This window comes from Otolemur garnettii, unplaced genomic scaffold, assembly GCF_000181295.1.
Source record: "Otolemur garnettii isolate 467f Iridium unplaced genomic scaffold, OtoGar3 scaffold00026, whole genome shotgun sequence".
NCBI classification, from domain to species: domain Eukaryota; kingdom Metazoa; phylum Chordata; class Mammalia; order Primates; family Galagidae; genus Otolemur; species Otolemur garnettii.
The window spans coordinates 11,879,758-11,893,759 of NW_003852421.1; the positions used below are offsets into that span (position 1 = coordinate 11,879,758).

The following is a 14,002-nucleotide window of genomic DNA, read 5'->3' on the forward strand; positions in this document are numbered from 1 at the left end:
ACCCTCTGCTGTAGGTTTAGGGTTCCAGCTGGAGGAGACACCCTGAGGTGCTCCCATCATCTGAGTAACTTCAGGAGCCTCTGTGGTTCAGGACCATGTGGTTCAGGACCGCGTCCTTGTACAAAGTGTCACATGGTCAGGCAGGGGTCCTGCAGGTGTTGAAGGGGGCCCCCTCCTCCCTTGTACCCTTCCTCATCCAGTCTGATCAGCCCAGGGCTCTAGGTTCTAATTTGGCTCTGATGCTGACTGAGACTTGAGTCGCTATATTTATTTATTCATTTGTTTTTTAAAGACAGAGTCTCACTTTACCACTCTCGGTAGAGTGCTGTGGTGTCACACAGCTCACAGTAACCTCCAACTCCTGGGCTTAGGCGATTCTCTTGCCTCAGCCTCCCGAGTAGCTGGGACTACAGGTGTCTGCCACAATGCCTGGCCCCGGCTACTTTTTTTTTTCTTTTTTAATTGTTGTTGCAGTTTGGCCGGGGCTAGGTTTGAACCCCCACCCTTGGTATATGGGGCCAGCGCCCTACTCACTGAGCCACAGCTACCGCCCGAGATGCTATATTTAATCTTCGCGGGCCCTATTTCTTTGGAGCCGACCACACCAACTCCTGTCACCACAGGGACATTGTGAGAAGGGAAAGGAAAATCTCAAAACCATCAGATCCCATTAGTAAAGTACTCTGACAAGAAGGTCAATAAAAGCACATTGTGGATTCCTTTGTGACTGCTTGATGCAAATAGTTAGACTCTGACTTTTCATCTTTTCAACTGTGTAAAAAATATAGGCCCAAAGGATACTCCGATCTTTAATTTCAAATATGATTTTTTTTTTAATGTCAAAGATAAGGATGGACTTGATTGCGTGAGATGCTGATAGAGTAGAGGGATGTAACTTTCAGAGGTGCTACTGGGGTACCTTTGTCCTGCTTGTTTTATTGAATTCTGGGATCACTAAAATAGCTCCCTGCTCTTACATTGGATAATGTCATTTGATAGTTTTTAAGCTTTACAACATCCCAGGGCTCTAGACCCAGAACATAAGAGTATACACTTCACATATGTCTTTACACGAGGGGTGTGGCCAATCCTTTACTCTTTATAATACCACATGCGCCATCTCTGTTCCAGGGTGCCCATTGCCCCTATAACATTAACCCTGGAATTGTCCCTGGGCTGTGGCTGCCCCTGGATAATCATCTGGGTGTGTGGGTAGCTGTCTGACAAAGGAGGGGATGTTTTCCTTTTGGTTTTCTGAAATAGTACTTCGGTTTAAATGTAATAGAAGACAGTAACAAGTTTAGGAGGGTCTAACAAATGAGCTTTTCCCTAGAGAGGGTTTTGAACTAATCTTTCCTGACAGAGTAACGAGCATGTTTTTCTGTGTGGAAATTTGTGTGGTCCATAGCAAGATACAGACTAAGATGCTGTGGTAAGTGTGGTGACGTGTGCTTCTCATGTCTTACACCAAAGCTGAGCTGTAACGTGGAAAAGAAACTCATGAACTCACGGGGGCGTCTGTCTGGCAGTCCCACTTAGCAGGCTCATCCTCAGCTCCCTCGCTGCTGGGGAAGAAGTTTTTCATGTGAAAATGTACAGGGTTTCAGAAAAGCCCTGGCCTTGTAGGATTCAGAGAAGGCCAAGTAATTGGCGATATTCTTTTAACGTTGTAGAAAATGAAATGCAGTAGAACCTCTCTATGTTGACCAGCAAAGGGACCGTCAGTAACTGGTCACCATAGGTCAGCATAAGGGATTAGGCCTAGTGCACTGAGACATACACGTGGTACATGTCCAGTCTGTGAAAATTAGGTCACCTTAAGGAGGCAGTCGATGTAGGGAGCTTGTCAACTATGGAGGTTCTGTAGAGGGGGAAAAATAAATAGAAAAACCACCTTAGTTGTTTGAAAAAAGATTTAAGGCTTCATTCTGCTTCTCACGAGGTTATACTTGGAGTTTGAATTGCACTTGCTGTGGCCTGATTCTGAGTGTGTTAGGCTGCCCATGGTGCAGGGATGGTCGCACATGCAGGGGCCTGGCCAGAGCTCAGAGACCCTTCTTGGCCTGGCCATAAGGCGCCTTTCTTGTCCTGCTTCTGTGGTCAGTGTGTGTGCAGGCTTTTCTTCTCCTGCCTGCCTACTGTCTTTTTCTTCAGTGTGAGCTCTTTTGTTTTTCAGTTCAGTTGTCCCCAAGTGGACTACCCCTAAGGAAACAACTGTCCCTCTCTGGACTCCAGCCTCAGTTTTGAAAGTTTGGCAAAGGCTTCGGCTCAATGGCTCCCTCTTGTGGGGACTTGGCTTAATGGCGGAGTCTGGTTGAACTGAGGACAGCATTTTTGCTTAGTTAACCAAAAAACACTGTGGAGTCATTTCTCAAATTCTGCTCTGCCTCGGCAATGCGTGCTTTTCCTTTGCATCTGTCATACTGAGCTGAGTTAAGCCTTGTATGTGTGAGTGGTGGGGTAAGGATGGGGCCTATCTTCTGACAGTAAGCACACTCCCCCAGAGTGTAGCCTGGTCAGCCAGTGGGATTTCTATTAAGAATAAAGTCTTGGCTCAGCGCCTATAGCTCAACCGGCTAAGGCGCCAGCCACGTACACCTAAGGTGGCAGGTTCAAATCCTCAGCCCGGACCCGCCAAAACAACAATGACGGCTGCAACCAAAAAATAGCCGGGCGTTGTGGCGGGCGCCTGTGGTCCCAGCTACTTGGGAGGTGGAGGCAAGAGACTCGCTTGAGCCCAGGAATTGGAGGTTGCTGTGAGCTGTAATGCCACGGCACTCTACCCAGGTGGACAGCTTGAGGCTCTGTCTCAAAAAAAAAAAAAAAAAAGAATAAAGTCTTGAAGGAATGCCTGAAGTCCCAGGCCTTCCTGTCCCTCACCTTTTATCTGTTGTGTGAAGTATTCTTTATCTGGGTGGCTGTAAGTACTAGTCCAGGTGAATGTAACTTGAAAACACATGACCAGGACAGGGGCTCTAGACCTCACAGCTGTGTGTCTGGCATCAGTTTTCAGGTGGCTGGTGACAGGCTGAGGATCACAAGCTGCAGACCCCTAACTTTGGGCAGAGCTGGGTTGTGATGGGTGGGAGTCGGGGGTGAGCTGCAAGAGCTGAGGTCAGAGCAGGAGTGACTTGAAGAGAGCTTATAGAGCCGCTCAGCTGGAATATGCTCGAGGGTCCTGGCCCCTGCCACATCTGTGCCAGTTCTCCAGTGGGCTCAGACAACTTCCCGTTTGTGCTCTCACATGGACACACCTTGGGATGCACAGTGGTGATGAGACCTCCCTCATCGTGCGCTGGCTGCACGACGGGCCTTGTGGTTTAAGTTGCAGTACAAGTGGTTGGGGGGGGGACCCCCAGTGACCAGGGAAGACAATGCCCTCCTCCATTCTTTTGTTTTCTGTTTTGTCCCTAACCTTTAGGTCATGTAGCACAGCTTGGGGGACAGATTGCTTCCCATGCTAGCTGCTTCGTGGCCTCTGATGGGCACAGAACCTGCCATTGGGTGGGGAGAGGGTGATGATACCTTCTCTTTCTAATGTTCATAATTTCTCTTTAAACTGAAGTTCGTGTTATTGTGGGTCATATCCATTTAGTCTTTGAGCTTGTCGAGTGGCTATTTGGTTGGATACTGTTGAAGACAACTGTTTCAATAGTGAGAAAGTGAATAGAGCAGCCCATTTTTTCCATAGAGCAAGTTAGTTGGCATATACCTTGCCAGAAATACATACACGACCAGGCGATCCTTTTGCCACTGAAGATTGTGATGCACTTAAAAAGAATTCAACTATGAAGAAAATTTGCCTGCTTGTAACATGGCTAGCAGGGAGCACAGGTGACCTTGGAAGTCAGAATTGATAGCTGCAGGGCCTACACTCTTTATTTGACACAGCATGTGAGAGGGGAGACGCCCTGGCTTCCCAGCCCCACATAGGAGCAGTACCAAGAGCAGGACCAAAAGCATTTGTGGGTACACGGAGGTGCCGCCTGGGACTTTGCAGCACTGAGTGCCGTTTTCTGGGGTAGGTTCTGTGCGACCTGCATTAGTTTAAACAGAATTGGTAGAGTCCCAGTTTGCGGAACACTGAACTAAACTCCTGCAAGAGGCTGAGCCTCTCTTGGTCTTTCTTGGTAGGAATTGGCTCTTTTGGCACCATTTGGAGTTTGTCGTTTTGCTAGGAGAGTCCTCATCTGTAAGCAGATTCAGCTGTGTTGTACAGTCTATGTAGAGTGTGTTGGGGTATAGAGTTGGGACAGGCTGCACCCTTACAGGTTAAGAGGAGATTGAAAAGACAGTTGTGTTGCCTTCCGCTCTCTGGATACAGGTGAAGCCCTCCTGAGACCCTGGATACCTGAGATCCACGTGCACCTGCCCTCCTCACATCTTTGGCAGCTGGGATTCACTGTCCACTTTTGTTTTTCTAAGTGGTTTTAGTCATAGTAGCATTCAGAGGAACAATTAAAAAATGGGAGGAATTTGTATTCCTTACCAAACCTTCTCTTTCAGAGTAGTGGTACTTACCACAGAAAATTTCTATCACACCTGATACATTCACACCATTTTTTTTTTTTTTTTTTTTGGAGACAGAGCCTCAAGCTATCCCCCTAGGTAGAGTGCTGTGGCATCACAGCTCACAGTAACCTCCAACTCTTGGGCTCACGCAAGTCTCCTGCCTCAGCCTCCCAAGTAGCTGGGACCACAAGTGCCCACCACAATGCCCAGCAATTTTTTGGTTGCAGCCGTCATTGTTTGGTGGGCCGGAGGCGGATTCGAACCCATCACCTTAGGTGTATGTGGCTGGCGCCTTAGCCACTTGAGCCACAGGTGCCGAGCCCACACCTGATTTTATAAATTTCTTGTGTTTATTGTTGCGAAGTGCTCCCCGCACCACCCCCACCAAAAGAGTTTCCCTTTATTTATTTCAGACTCTCTCCCTGTTAGTGGTTTGGGAGCCAGAGTGCACTACTCAGACTTGCCTTCACCTTCTCCTGTGGGCATAAGAACCTGTTCTGGGAAGGCGGGCTTTTTGTTATCTCCAACTCCAAGGCAGCTGGCCAGCAAGTGCCCAGAGCTAGCCCGTGAGAACTTAAGGTCCTATTAGGAATTTGTGGGTTTGATTGGACCACATGTAATAGGCTGCATATACAGAGATATGGGTCTTGGTGGCTTCTTACAGTTTTCTGTTTTTGTAAACTTCTACTGAGACTTGGATCAGTGTTTCTCAAAGTATAGTCCACAAACAAGCACAGTATCACCTGGGACCATGTTAGAACCATACCTCCTTGACCCTGTTTCAGACCTCTGAATCCAGAGCTGGGGCACAGTCATCTGTTTTGACAGGGCCCCTGTGGGATCCTGAGAACCTCTGGTTTGGATGCCTATGGGTGAGTTTGAGTTCCCCCAAAGAACTACCCCCATTTAGGCAAACTGTGTTTAGTCCTGGGCCAGGTGCTGGACTCAGTGCAAAGGTCACCAAAGCTCAGACCAGGTCCTCTAGGCCCAGGGCCTCCCCCTAGTGGTGAAGGCTGGCATTGCCGTCTCCTGGTGCTGTTCAGCTGTACACTTGAGTGCGTGTGGTCAACTTCCCTGACCAGAAGGGCAAGCTGCCTCCACCCAGCACCTTCTCTCTAGGGCTCTTTCTGTTCCGTGTTCCTCAGTAATTGTGTGATTTTTAGGCTGCTCATTTCAAGCTGGTGGTAGTCATAAAACCCTGGAATCCCTGAGTTTAAATTGATCTCTTAGATGAAAAGTGATGCCCATGAGGCTAAGTGACGTGTCAGAGGCCACTCAGCTGGGGTGCAGCAGAGTTGTGAAGACATCTCCTTGGTACCCAGCAAGCCAGCCGCACTACTCCCTGTTACAACCCCTTTGTCATTCCCTCTTGGAGGGTTGTGCGTTCCTGCTGTCCACCCACATCACTCCCTGTCCTCTCTGATATTTGTGTGTCACAGAATACCTGTAGTATCCAAGCAGCGTGACAGCCAGCACAGAGAGGCTGCTGTGTGTGCCTGGCTCACGTGGACGTCTGGTGAGGGTGCGATAATAGGAACCCGGAGTGCAGAAGACAGTCGGGCTTCCCTCTTCCACGTGGAGAGGCTGCTCTCTCAGGGCTCAGTCTCCAAGAGGGTGGCCCCCAGGGCAGCTGCTGACAGGTGGCAGCCACGCCCCGAGTCTGGCTGGTGACTCGCAGCCAAACCACACAAGTGTTGTGCTTTTCCTTCCATGGGAGTTTTGTTTTCTTTCTATTTTTAGCCACACAGAGTTTTTGACTCTGTGGGCAGGTCGTGCTGCTACTGCGATCACAAGAGATTAGCAAACTCAGCTTTTCCTGGAACAGGTTATGTGCGAGTTTCCCCAAATGAGTGGGATTTCTCTGTCATAATCTGAGACCAGTGATGTGAGGCATGTGGCAAGGGACTCATTCTGAAACCTCACATTTTCTGGAAGAACCACAGGAACAAATGTGAAAACACACCCAGGAAACCCTGCTTGGGGGCACCCGGTGCAGGCTGCATATTTTGTGCACACAGTTGTATTGTGCAAAGCTTCTGAAACTAAACTTCACATTTTAATTCTTGGACATGTATTTTGTTTCCCATTGCTGGAATCCCCAGTTCCTTTCTTAACATGAGTGGTGTGTGGCTTTGTTACGTGTGGGCCACTCACTGTTTTAACAGGTACTAACACTGTCCCCTCTTCTGCTTCTGCTGCCTCACAGGTGTCTAAGGTAAATGGAGTCACTCGAATGTCATCTCTGGGTGCAGGTGCGGCCAGTGCCAAAAAGATGCGCGAAGTCAGACCTTCACCATCCAAAACTGTGAAGTACACTGCCACGGTGACTAAGGGGGCTGTCACATACACCAAAGCCAAGAGAGAACTGGTCAAGGAAACCAAACCCACTCACCACAAGCCCAGTTCCGCCGTCAACCACACAATCTCAGGGAAAACTGAAAGTAGCAATGCAAAAACCCGCAAACAGGTGCTATCCCTCGGGGGGGCGTCCAAGTCCACCGGGCCCGCCGTCAATGGCCTCAAGGTCAGTGGCAGGTTGAACCCAAAGTCATGCACTAAGGAGGTGGGGGGGCGGCAGCTGCGGGAGGGGCTTCGGAACTCCAAGAGGAGACTGGAAGAGGCACATCAGGCGGAAAAGCCGCAGTCACCCCCCAAGAAAATGAAAGGGGCAGCCGGCCCTGCCGACAGCCCCGGCAAGAAGGCCCCGGCTGAGAAAGCTCTGCTGAATGGACACTTGAAGAAGGAAGTGCCCGAGCGAAGTTTGGAGAGGAACCGGCCAAAGCGGGCCACAGCCGGGAAGAGCACGCCAGGCAGACAAGCACATGGCAAGGCGGACGGCGCCTCCTGTGAAAATCGTTCTACCTCGCAACCGGAGTCCTTGCACAAGCCGCACGACTCGGCCAAGGCCGAGAAGGGTGGTGGCAAGACCGGGTGGGCGGCCATGGACGAGATCCCCGTCCTCAGGCCTTCCGCCAAGGAGTTCCACGACCCGCTCATCTACATCGAGTCGGTCCGCGCTCAGGTGGAGAAGTTCGGGATGTGCAGGGTGATCCCCCCTCCGGACTGGCGACCCGAGTGCAAGCTCAACGATGAGATGCGGTTTGTCACGCAGATTCAGCACATCCACAAGCTGGGCCGACGCTGGGGCCCCAACGTGCAGCGGCTGGCCTGCATCAAGAAGCACCTCAGATCTCAGGGCATCACCATGGACGAGCTCCCGCTCATAGGTGAGGTCTCCGGAGGGGGGAAGCCCCCTGGGGGCCGGGCCCAGTGGGGGTGGAGGGCTTCCTTTACCACTAGGCCCCTGCAGTTTCCTCCACATTTCCTTGGTTAAGCTCCAGTTTCCTGCCCGGTCTCAGCCCACTCACCATGCTCAGTGCCCTCGGTAAGCCCTCCTCCCTGGGCTCTGGATGTGAGTGGCAGGAGGAGCCTTGGTGTTGGGGCCTTAGATCTTGGTGGTACCCCCTCTGTGTTCCAGCCCTAGCCAGGCTGTCACTGCTACCTGCTATTGTTGGAATAAGTGGCAGGTTTGGAGGGACTGGGAGGGATGCTGTTTCTCCTCAGGGTTCTGCTAGGGCTGCTGCAACAAAGTGCCACAGCACTGGCTTGAACCCTGGAAGTTCTTCAGGCAGGTTTGTTTCTCCTGAGTTCTCTCCCATGGCTCGCAGGTGGCTGTTTTCTCTGTGTCCTCACATGGTCTTCCCTGCAGGTGTGTGTGCCCCCTGATCTCCCCTTTTGTAAGGACACCTATAAGGTATCCTATAATGATCTCATTTTACCTAAGTCATCTCTTCAAAGACCTGCTCTGACTAAACACGTGCATGTCCTGAGGTGCTGGGCTGAGGTTTCACCGTGTAAGTTTGGGGGCAGGGGTCCCCGTTAAGCTCATCACTCTTTCTTAGACGTCAGGCCATTTTTTCCTCCTGATCCTTGTTTCTCCTTCCACTTCTCTTTTCCTTGAGCTTCAGTTTCTAGTGTCGAGGGACCAGATGGAGCTCTGGCTGGGACAATTGTGAAACTTGCCCTGGTGAATCTGTTGGTAAATGTGCATATTACCACCCTGGCAGGTCCTCGGCAGGGCCTGTCACCATGTTCCTGTGGCTGTCCTTCCCCTCCTCTCCCTAGAGGATATAGGACAAGGAGGAGACGGCCTGTGCTCTGCGGAGCAGGGTGCGGCTGGGTCAGGTGCACAGTCAGCTCAGCTCTACACCTATGAAAGGGTACAGTGTTTGCCTCCATTTTTGACACCCCCAAATTTCCAAGGCAGGGAGATGTGTCGTAATCCATTAAATGTCAAGAAATGGCAGCAAGATGAGCTCTGTTGCAAGATGGAGGTTTCATTATTCTTCTCAGCAGGTGCCTGCCAGGGCTGATACGTGAATGAGAATCACTTGATTTGGTTTGTGGTCTGCAGTTGTGGGCCCATTGGGTAGGAGGGGGTGAGGGTGCATCCACCCGTGTGTGTGCCTGTGCCTGAGCCCGTCCCCAGGCCCCGGGAGCACTGGGACCACCGGATGGCTCAGGTTGGGAGATGGGTCCTTGCTCAGTCCTGACAGCTGTAGAGGCCTAAAAGGGAAACATTACACATCCCCAGCTCTGCTAGGTGGATGGTGTGGCCATGGCGCCATAGGTGACACTGTGGTGACAGCTGCTACCTTCTGTTCAGAGCAGGGTTTCTTTTTTTTTTCTTTGAGACAGAGTCTTACTGTGTCACCCTCCATAGAGTGCTATGGTGTCATAGCTCAAAGCAACCTCAAACTCCTTGGTTTGACTGATCCTCTTTGCCTCACCCTCCTGAGTAGCTAGGACTACAGGCACTCACCACAATGCCCAGCTAGTTTTTTTTCTTTTATCTTTTTTTTTTTTTTTAGTAGAGTCAGGGTCTTAATCTTGTCAATGAGGTCTCAATCTCCTGAACTAAGGCAATCTCCCGCCTCAGCCTCCCAGATTGCTACTATGCCTCTCCTAGAGCAGGTTTTTCTTTTGACCTTGACCCTTCTCCCAGCCCCAGAGGCACCTTACTGTGGTGTATTTGCTTGTGTTCTTTGCCACTACCTGCAAGCCCAGGGCTTCTACCAGTCTTTTTAAGTGGTCTGACCTGGTCCAGGCCATTCGGCCATCAGCAGGGGAGGGGACGTAATAATGGCTTTGAAGTAGTTTGCCCAAATCCTCCAGGTGGAGTTGCCTTCTGTGTTTGTGGAGCCTGGAGGCACTGTTGGGTGGGGGTGGGGGCCTGGGATGGGGTAAGGAGGGCAGATGGCAGTGGTGAGGATTCCATGAGGAACTTTTACACAGACATTGTAGTTTTCGGGAACTGCATTTCTGTTGATTTGCTTACAGACAAACAGTACTGACTTCCTTCCTTCCTTCCAGTTTTACCCACATTCTGACCCACTTTAGCACTGATTTTGTTGTCCATGGCTATAACATGCAGTGTGCCACCAGCCCTCAGGGAAAGAGCTCTTGATTGCCAGAGACCCCTTGAGTCCCACCCGTGACTGACAGTGTATGAGGCACGTAGTTCGTTGAGAGCAATTTCCTTGCTAACTGGGGTCCACAGTCAGAATCCACCTTTCACCAAGTGGAACATGTGAAATTCAGACTGCTGTACTTTTGGGGCTAGGATTTACCCTGGTGGGCCCCAAGATGCCAGGTATCTACAGGGCCCAGCCTGCTACATCCTCTAACACTGGTCTCAGGCTGGAGAGTCTAGCCAGAGCCATACCTGCTTTCACTTTTATATTTGATGTAACTCTGTCCCTGTTCTCCAAAGATTTAGGAATTTCTTAATTTTTACTTTGCTCATGTATATTTTTGTGAATGATTATTTTGGAGAAATTCCCCTTTATTGGCCAAGGAAGTTGTTTTCCCAGTTCCCATCTAGATGGCGTTACTGTGTATACATTAAAAAATATTGTCCAGTATACATTTGTGCTGCTCTGTGATTTGATCCAGGGAAGCAGCCTGTGTGTCCTTCTGAGATGTGCTGCCTCTCTGGATGGTGAGGGAAGAGCTGAGGCACAGACGGAGTGGCCTGTGCCCTCATGCAGATGTCCTGTGCCCTGCAAATCCAGTGAGAATGAAGATAAATTCCCTGTGAGAGAGGCTGAGAAGGGGCTTGAGAATTGGTAGTAAGCGTTGTGCATCTGTGATTTCCGACAGCAGAGCTGATCCACGTGATGCTAGGGCGTGGGTTCAACCAGTTGTTTACTTCTTGTTGCACCTGCACCCAGATATGTGAGAAGGGGCTGCACTAGTATGTGTCACTTGGGATTGTTCCTCCCCGTCTACACAGCCAGCTCTCTTCCTCCTTCCACCCAAGACCCCGACGCCTTCCCTGACCACTTCCTTAATATGGCAGTCCCCTTCCACTTTATCTTCGTAGAACTTGGCCATGACCCGTCACTGTGTGATGTCTGCTCTCCGTGACTGCTGGTTGCTGCTCTGGCCCTGGAGCCTGGCAGAGTCCTGGCATGTAGCAGGTGTTCGGGAACTGTAGGTTTAGGGAGGAAGGTCTTGTCGCTGCCCTTATTTACCAAGCATGCTCTCCGTTTTCCCCCCTCACCGTCCAGGAGGCTGTGAGCTCGACCTGGCCTGCTTTTTCCGGCTGATTAACGAGATGGGCGGCATGCAGCAAGTGACTGACCTCAAAAAATGGAACAAACTAGCAGACATGCTGCGCATCCCCAAAACGGCCCAAGACCGGCTGGCCAAGCTGCAGGAGGCCTACTGCCAGTACCTGCTCTCCTACGACTCCCTGTCCCCCGAGGAGCATCGGCGGCTGGAGAAGGAGGTGCTGATGGAGAAGGAGATCCTGGAGAAGCGCAAGGGGCCACTGGAGGGCCACACGGAGAACGACCACCACAAGTTCCACCCCCTGCCCCGCTTCGAGCCCAAGAATGGGCTCATCCACGGCGTGGCCCCCAGGAATGGCTTCCGCAGCAAGCTCAAGGAGGTGGGCCAGGCCCAGCTCAAGACAGGCAGGCGGCGACTCTTCGCTCAGGAAAAGGAAGTGGTCAAGGAGGAGGAGGAGGACAAAGGTGTCCTCAATGACTTCCACAAGTGCATATACAAGGTAGGGGCCTTGCCACACTCTGCATAGCTCTGGCTCCTGGGCGATGGGGATGCATGGGAGGGTTCATGCAGGAGATGGGTCTGCTCCTGCCTCCCAGTGGTGTGAAGGGGGCTGGCCCCTGTGCAGGGGGGAGAATGTCATTATATCTCATACTACTACGGCAGAATACCACAGACCAGACAATTTACAACAAGTGTTTATTATGAAGTTTGTGGACAGATGGTTTTGGAGAGTGGGAAGTCTAAGATCAAGGAGGAACTTACTTTGTCATAACATGACGTAACAAGTCACATGGTGGAAAGGGGCATCGAGAGTGAGTTAGGGTCACACCTACTCCAAGATAACACCATTAGTCCATTTGTGCCCGCCCTGGGCCTGGGTTTGCTTTTCTTTGCATGGTGTGTGTGTGTACACACATGTGCACACACGTGTTCTTGGTGACAGGGATGAAGAGGGAGTAAGCAGGAGGCGTGTTTGCTCTCTCTTGTGCTTATGGTTCTCTCCCTGCCCTCCTCGAGTGCCCCCATCTCGTCTGGTGCACGAGAGTTGCCCCCGACCCTCCATGGGCTCCAAGTGCTTGCTCGTTCTCCTTTATTCCATTCTGCTCAGCTTCCTGCCTGTCTGCTTCCACACTCCAGCCCAGCATGGCCAGGCCCTTTCTCAGAGAGGCGTCCTGATAAAGCTATCAATGCAGATTTGGCCATGAACATGCTGTAGGGGGTGGAGGTGGGGAGAGACCGGCAAATTGAAACACAGCAGTGTTTCCCCCAGTTCTGCCAGGTCTTGTTGTAGCACAAATCATCCTGAGAAGATTCATTCCTCCCAAGTAGTGAGGCTGTGTCAACTCTCCCTCCTCTACATCCCCGTATAGCCCTCCTGTCTGGCCAGGCTCTGAAGCAAGGCGTGGGCCCCCTGGTCTGCTGGGGGACGTTGGAGAGCAGGGTACCTGGCACATCAGGCGTCAGACCATGTTTCTGACAGAGTGAGACTGTCTCAAAAAAAACAATTTAAAAAATAAACGGAAGTGGCCTCTTGTGCTTTGCAGGGGTATCTGCTGGTGGCCTCCAGGTCGTCAGCCTCTCTGCTTCTGGCACGTAACAGGCCAGTGTGCCTCTCGTGGTGGGAGCAGCTGGTGGAGTTGCCTTTCTCCCTTTCCTTGCACTATGGATTCTTTTTTTTCTTTTTTGAGACAGAGTCTCAAGCTGTCACCATGGGTAGAGTGTTGTGGCATCATAGCTCGCAGCAACCTCCAACTTGGGCTCAAGCGATCCTCTGGCCTCAGTTTTTCTCTTTTTGGTATAGATGGGGTCTTGCATTTTTGCATAGACTGGTCTCGAACTCATGAGCTCAAGCAGTCCACTTGCCTTGGCCTCCAGAGTGCTAGGATTACAGGCGTGAGACACCATGCCTGGCTCTCGCTCTGGATTCTTAAAAGAATATTTCTCTGCCTTCTTGCTTATAATTAACTTGGGCACAAAGTGGCCCACAGCCTTGGGCAGAGACCCATGACAGGTGTGTAGTCTAATTTGAAGTTAGGGCTCAATTTTGTTTCTTTAAGCTTTACTGTTCTATTTTTGTTTGTTTACAGGGAAGGTCTGTTTCTCTAACGACTTTTTATCGAACAGCAAGAAATATCATGAACATGTGTTTCAGCAAGGAGCCCGCACCAGCTGAAATTGAGGTGAGTGAGGGTGACCCTGCTGCTGCTTCCTGTGATGTTGGAGCTGGGGTAGTGGGGAGTCGGGGGAGCCCTGTCCCACCTGTCCCTGGAGCCTGAGTTGCCAGAGGGACTGGGATGGGGCTAAGTTTGTCCTTTGTGCCGAGCATGTGCTGGGGATAGCCAGAGTTGTAACTCAGGTTCATCTGAACTTGCTCAAAAGCCAAAACCAGTGTGATGAAGGTGGTGCGAGGCCGAGTCTAGGGGTGGGTTCTGGCTGTCCGCCCGGCCTCCATGTGTCTGTTACGCAAGAGAATGTTTGGAATCCCTTGAAACCACAGTTGTGCTTTTTCTTCTCTCCTATTTTTTATTTAATGGGATTGGCAGGTTGCCATTTTTGTGTTTCTGCCAACTCTCTCCTTTGAGTTAGCACGAGGCGGAGAAGACAGTGAGCACTTCTGTGCCCAGACCAATTAGGGGGAGTTTTTGTGCGAGGCGCTGCAGGATGGAGACCGGGTCTGTCTGTTTCCCTCTCGTCGGCCAGTGCCCGGCAGAGTCCGTGTGAACCTCTGGCTGCTGACGTCGCTGGGCTCTCAGTGGCTTGTGGTTGTGTAAAGGGACAAAGACAAAACCTGGTTGCTGGATGAGGGGCAGCTGCTGGCCAGGGAGTGGGAATGGGGTCTTTGCTGACTGTGGCTTCATCTTGTGGCCTGTGACAGGTTTCAGGTCACTTTTCCTTTTTTTTTTTTTTTTTTTTT

At 51.0% G+C, this 14,002-nt stretch overlaps 1 protein-coding gene across 2 annotated transcripts in view; it reads left to right on the top strand.

Annotated features, from left to right (window-relative positions):
- Window positions 1–14,002, top strand: part of JARID2 (jumonji and AT-rich interaction domain containing 2) — a 285,849-nt gene that overhangs the window by 254,883 nt on the left and 16,964 nt on the right. For both annotated transcript variants that reach the window (XM_003788317.2, XM_023512349.1), the window contains 3 exons: window positions 6,719–7,739; window positions 11,085–11,587; window positions 13,176–13,268. In XM_003788317.2, coding sequence (XP_003788365.1) covers window positions 6,719–7,739; window positions 11,085–11,587; window positions 13,176–13,268 — 1,617 coding nt within the window. The remainder of the gene's footprint in view (window positions 1–6,718; window positions 7,740–11,084; window positions 11,588–13,175; window positions 13,269–14,002) is intronic.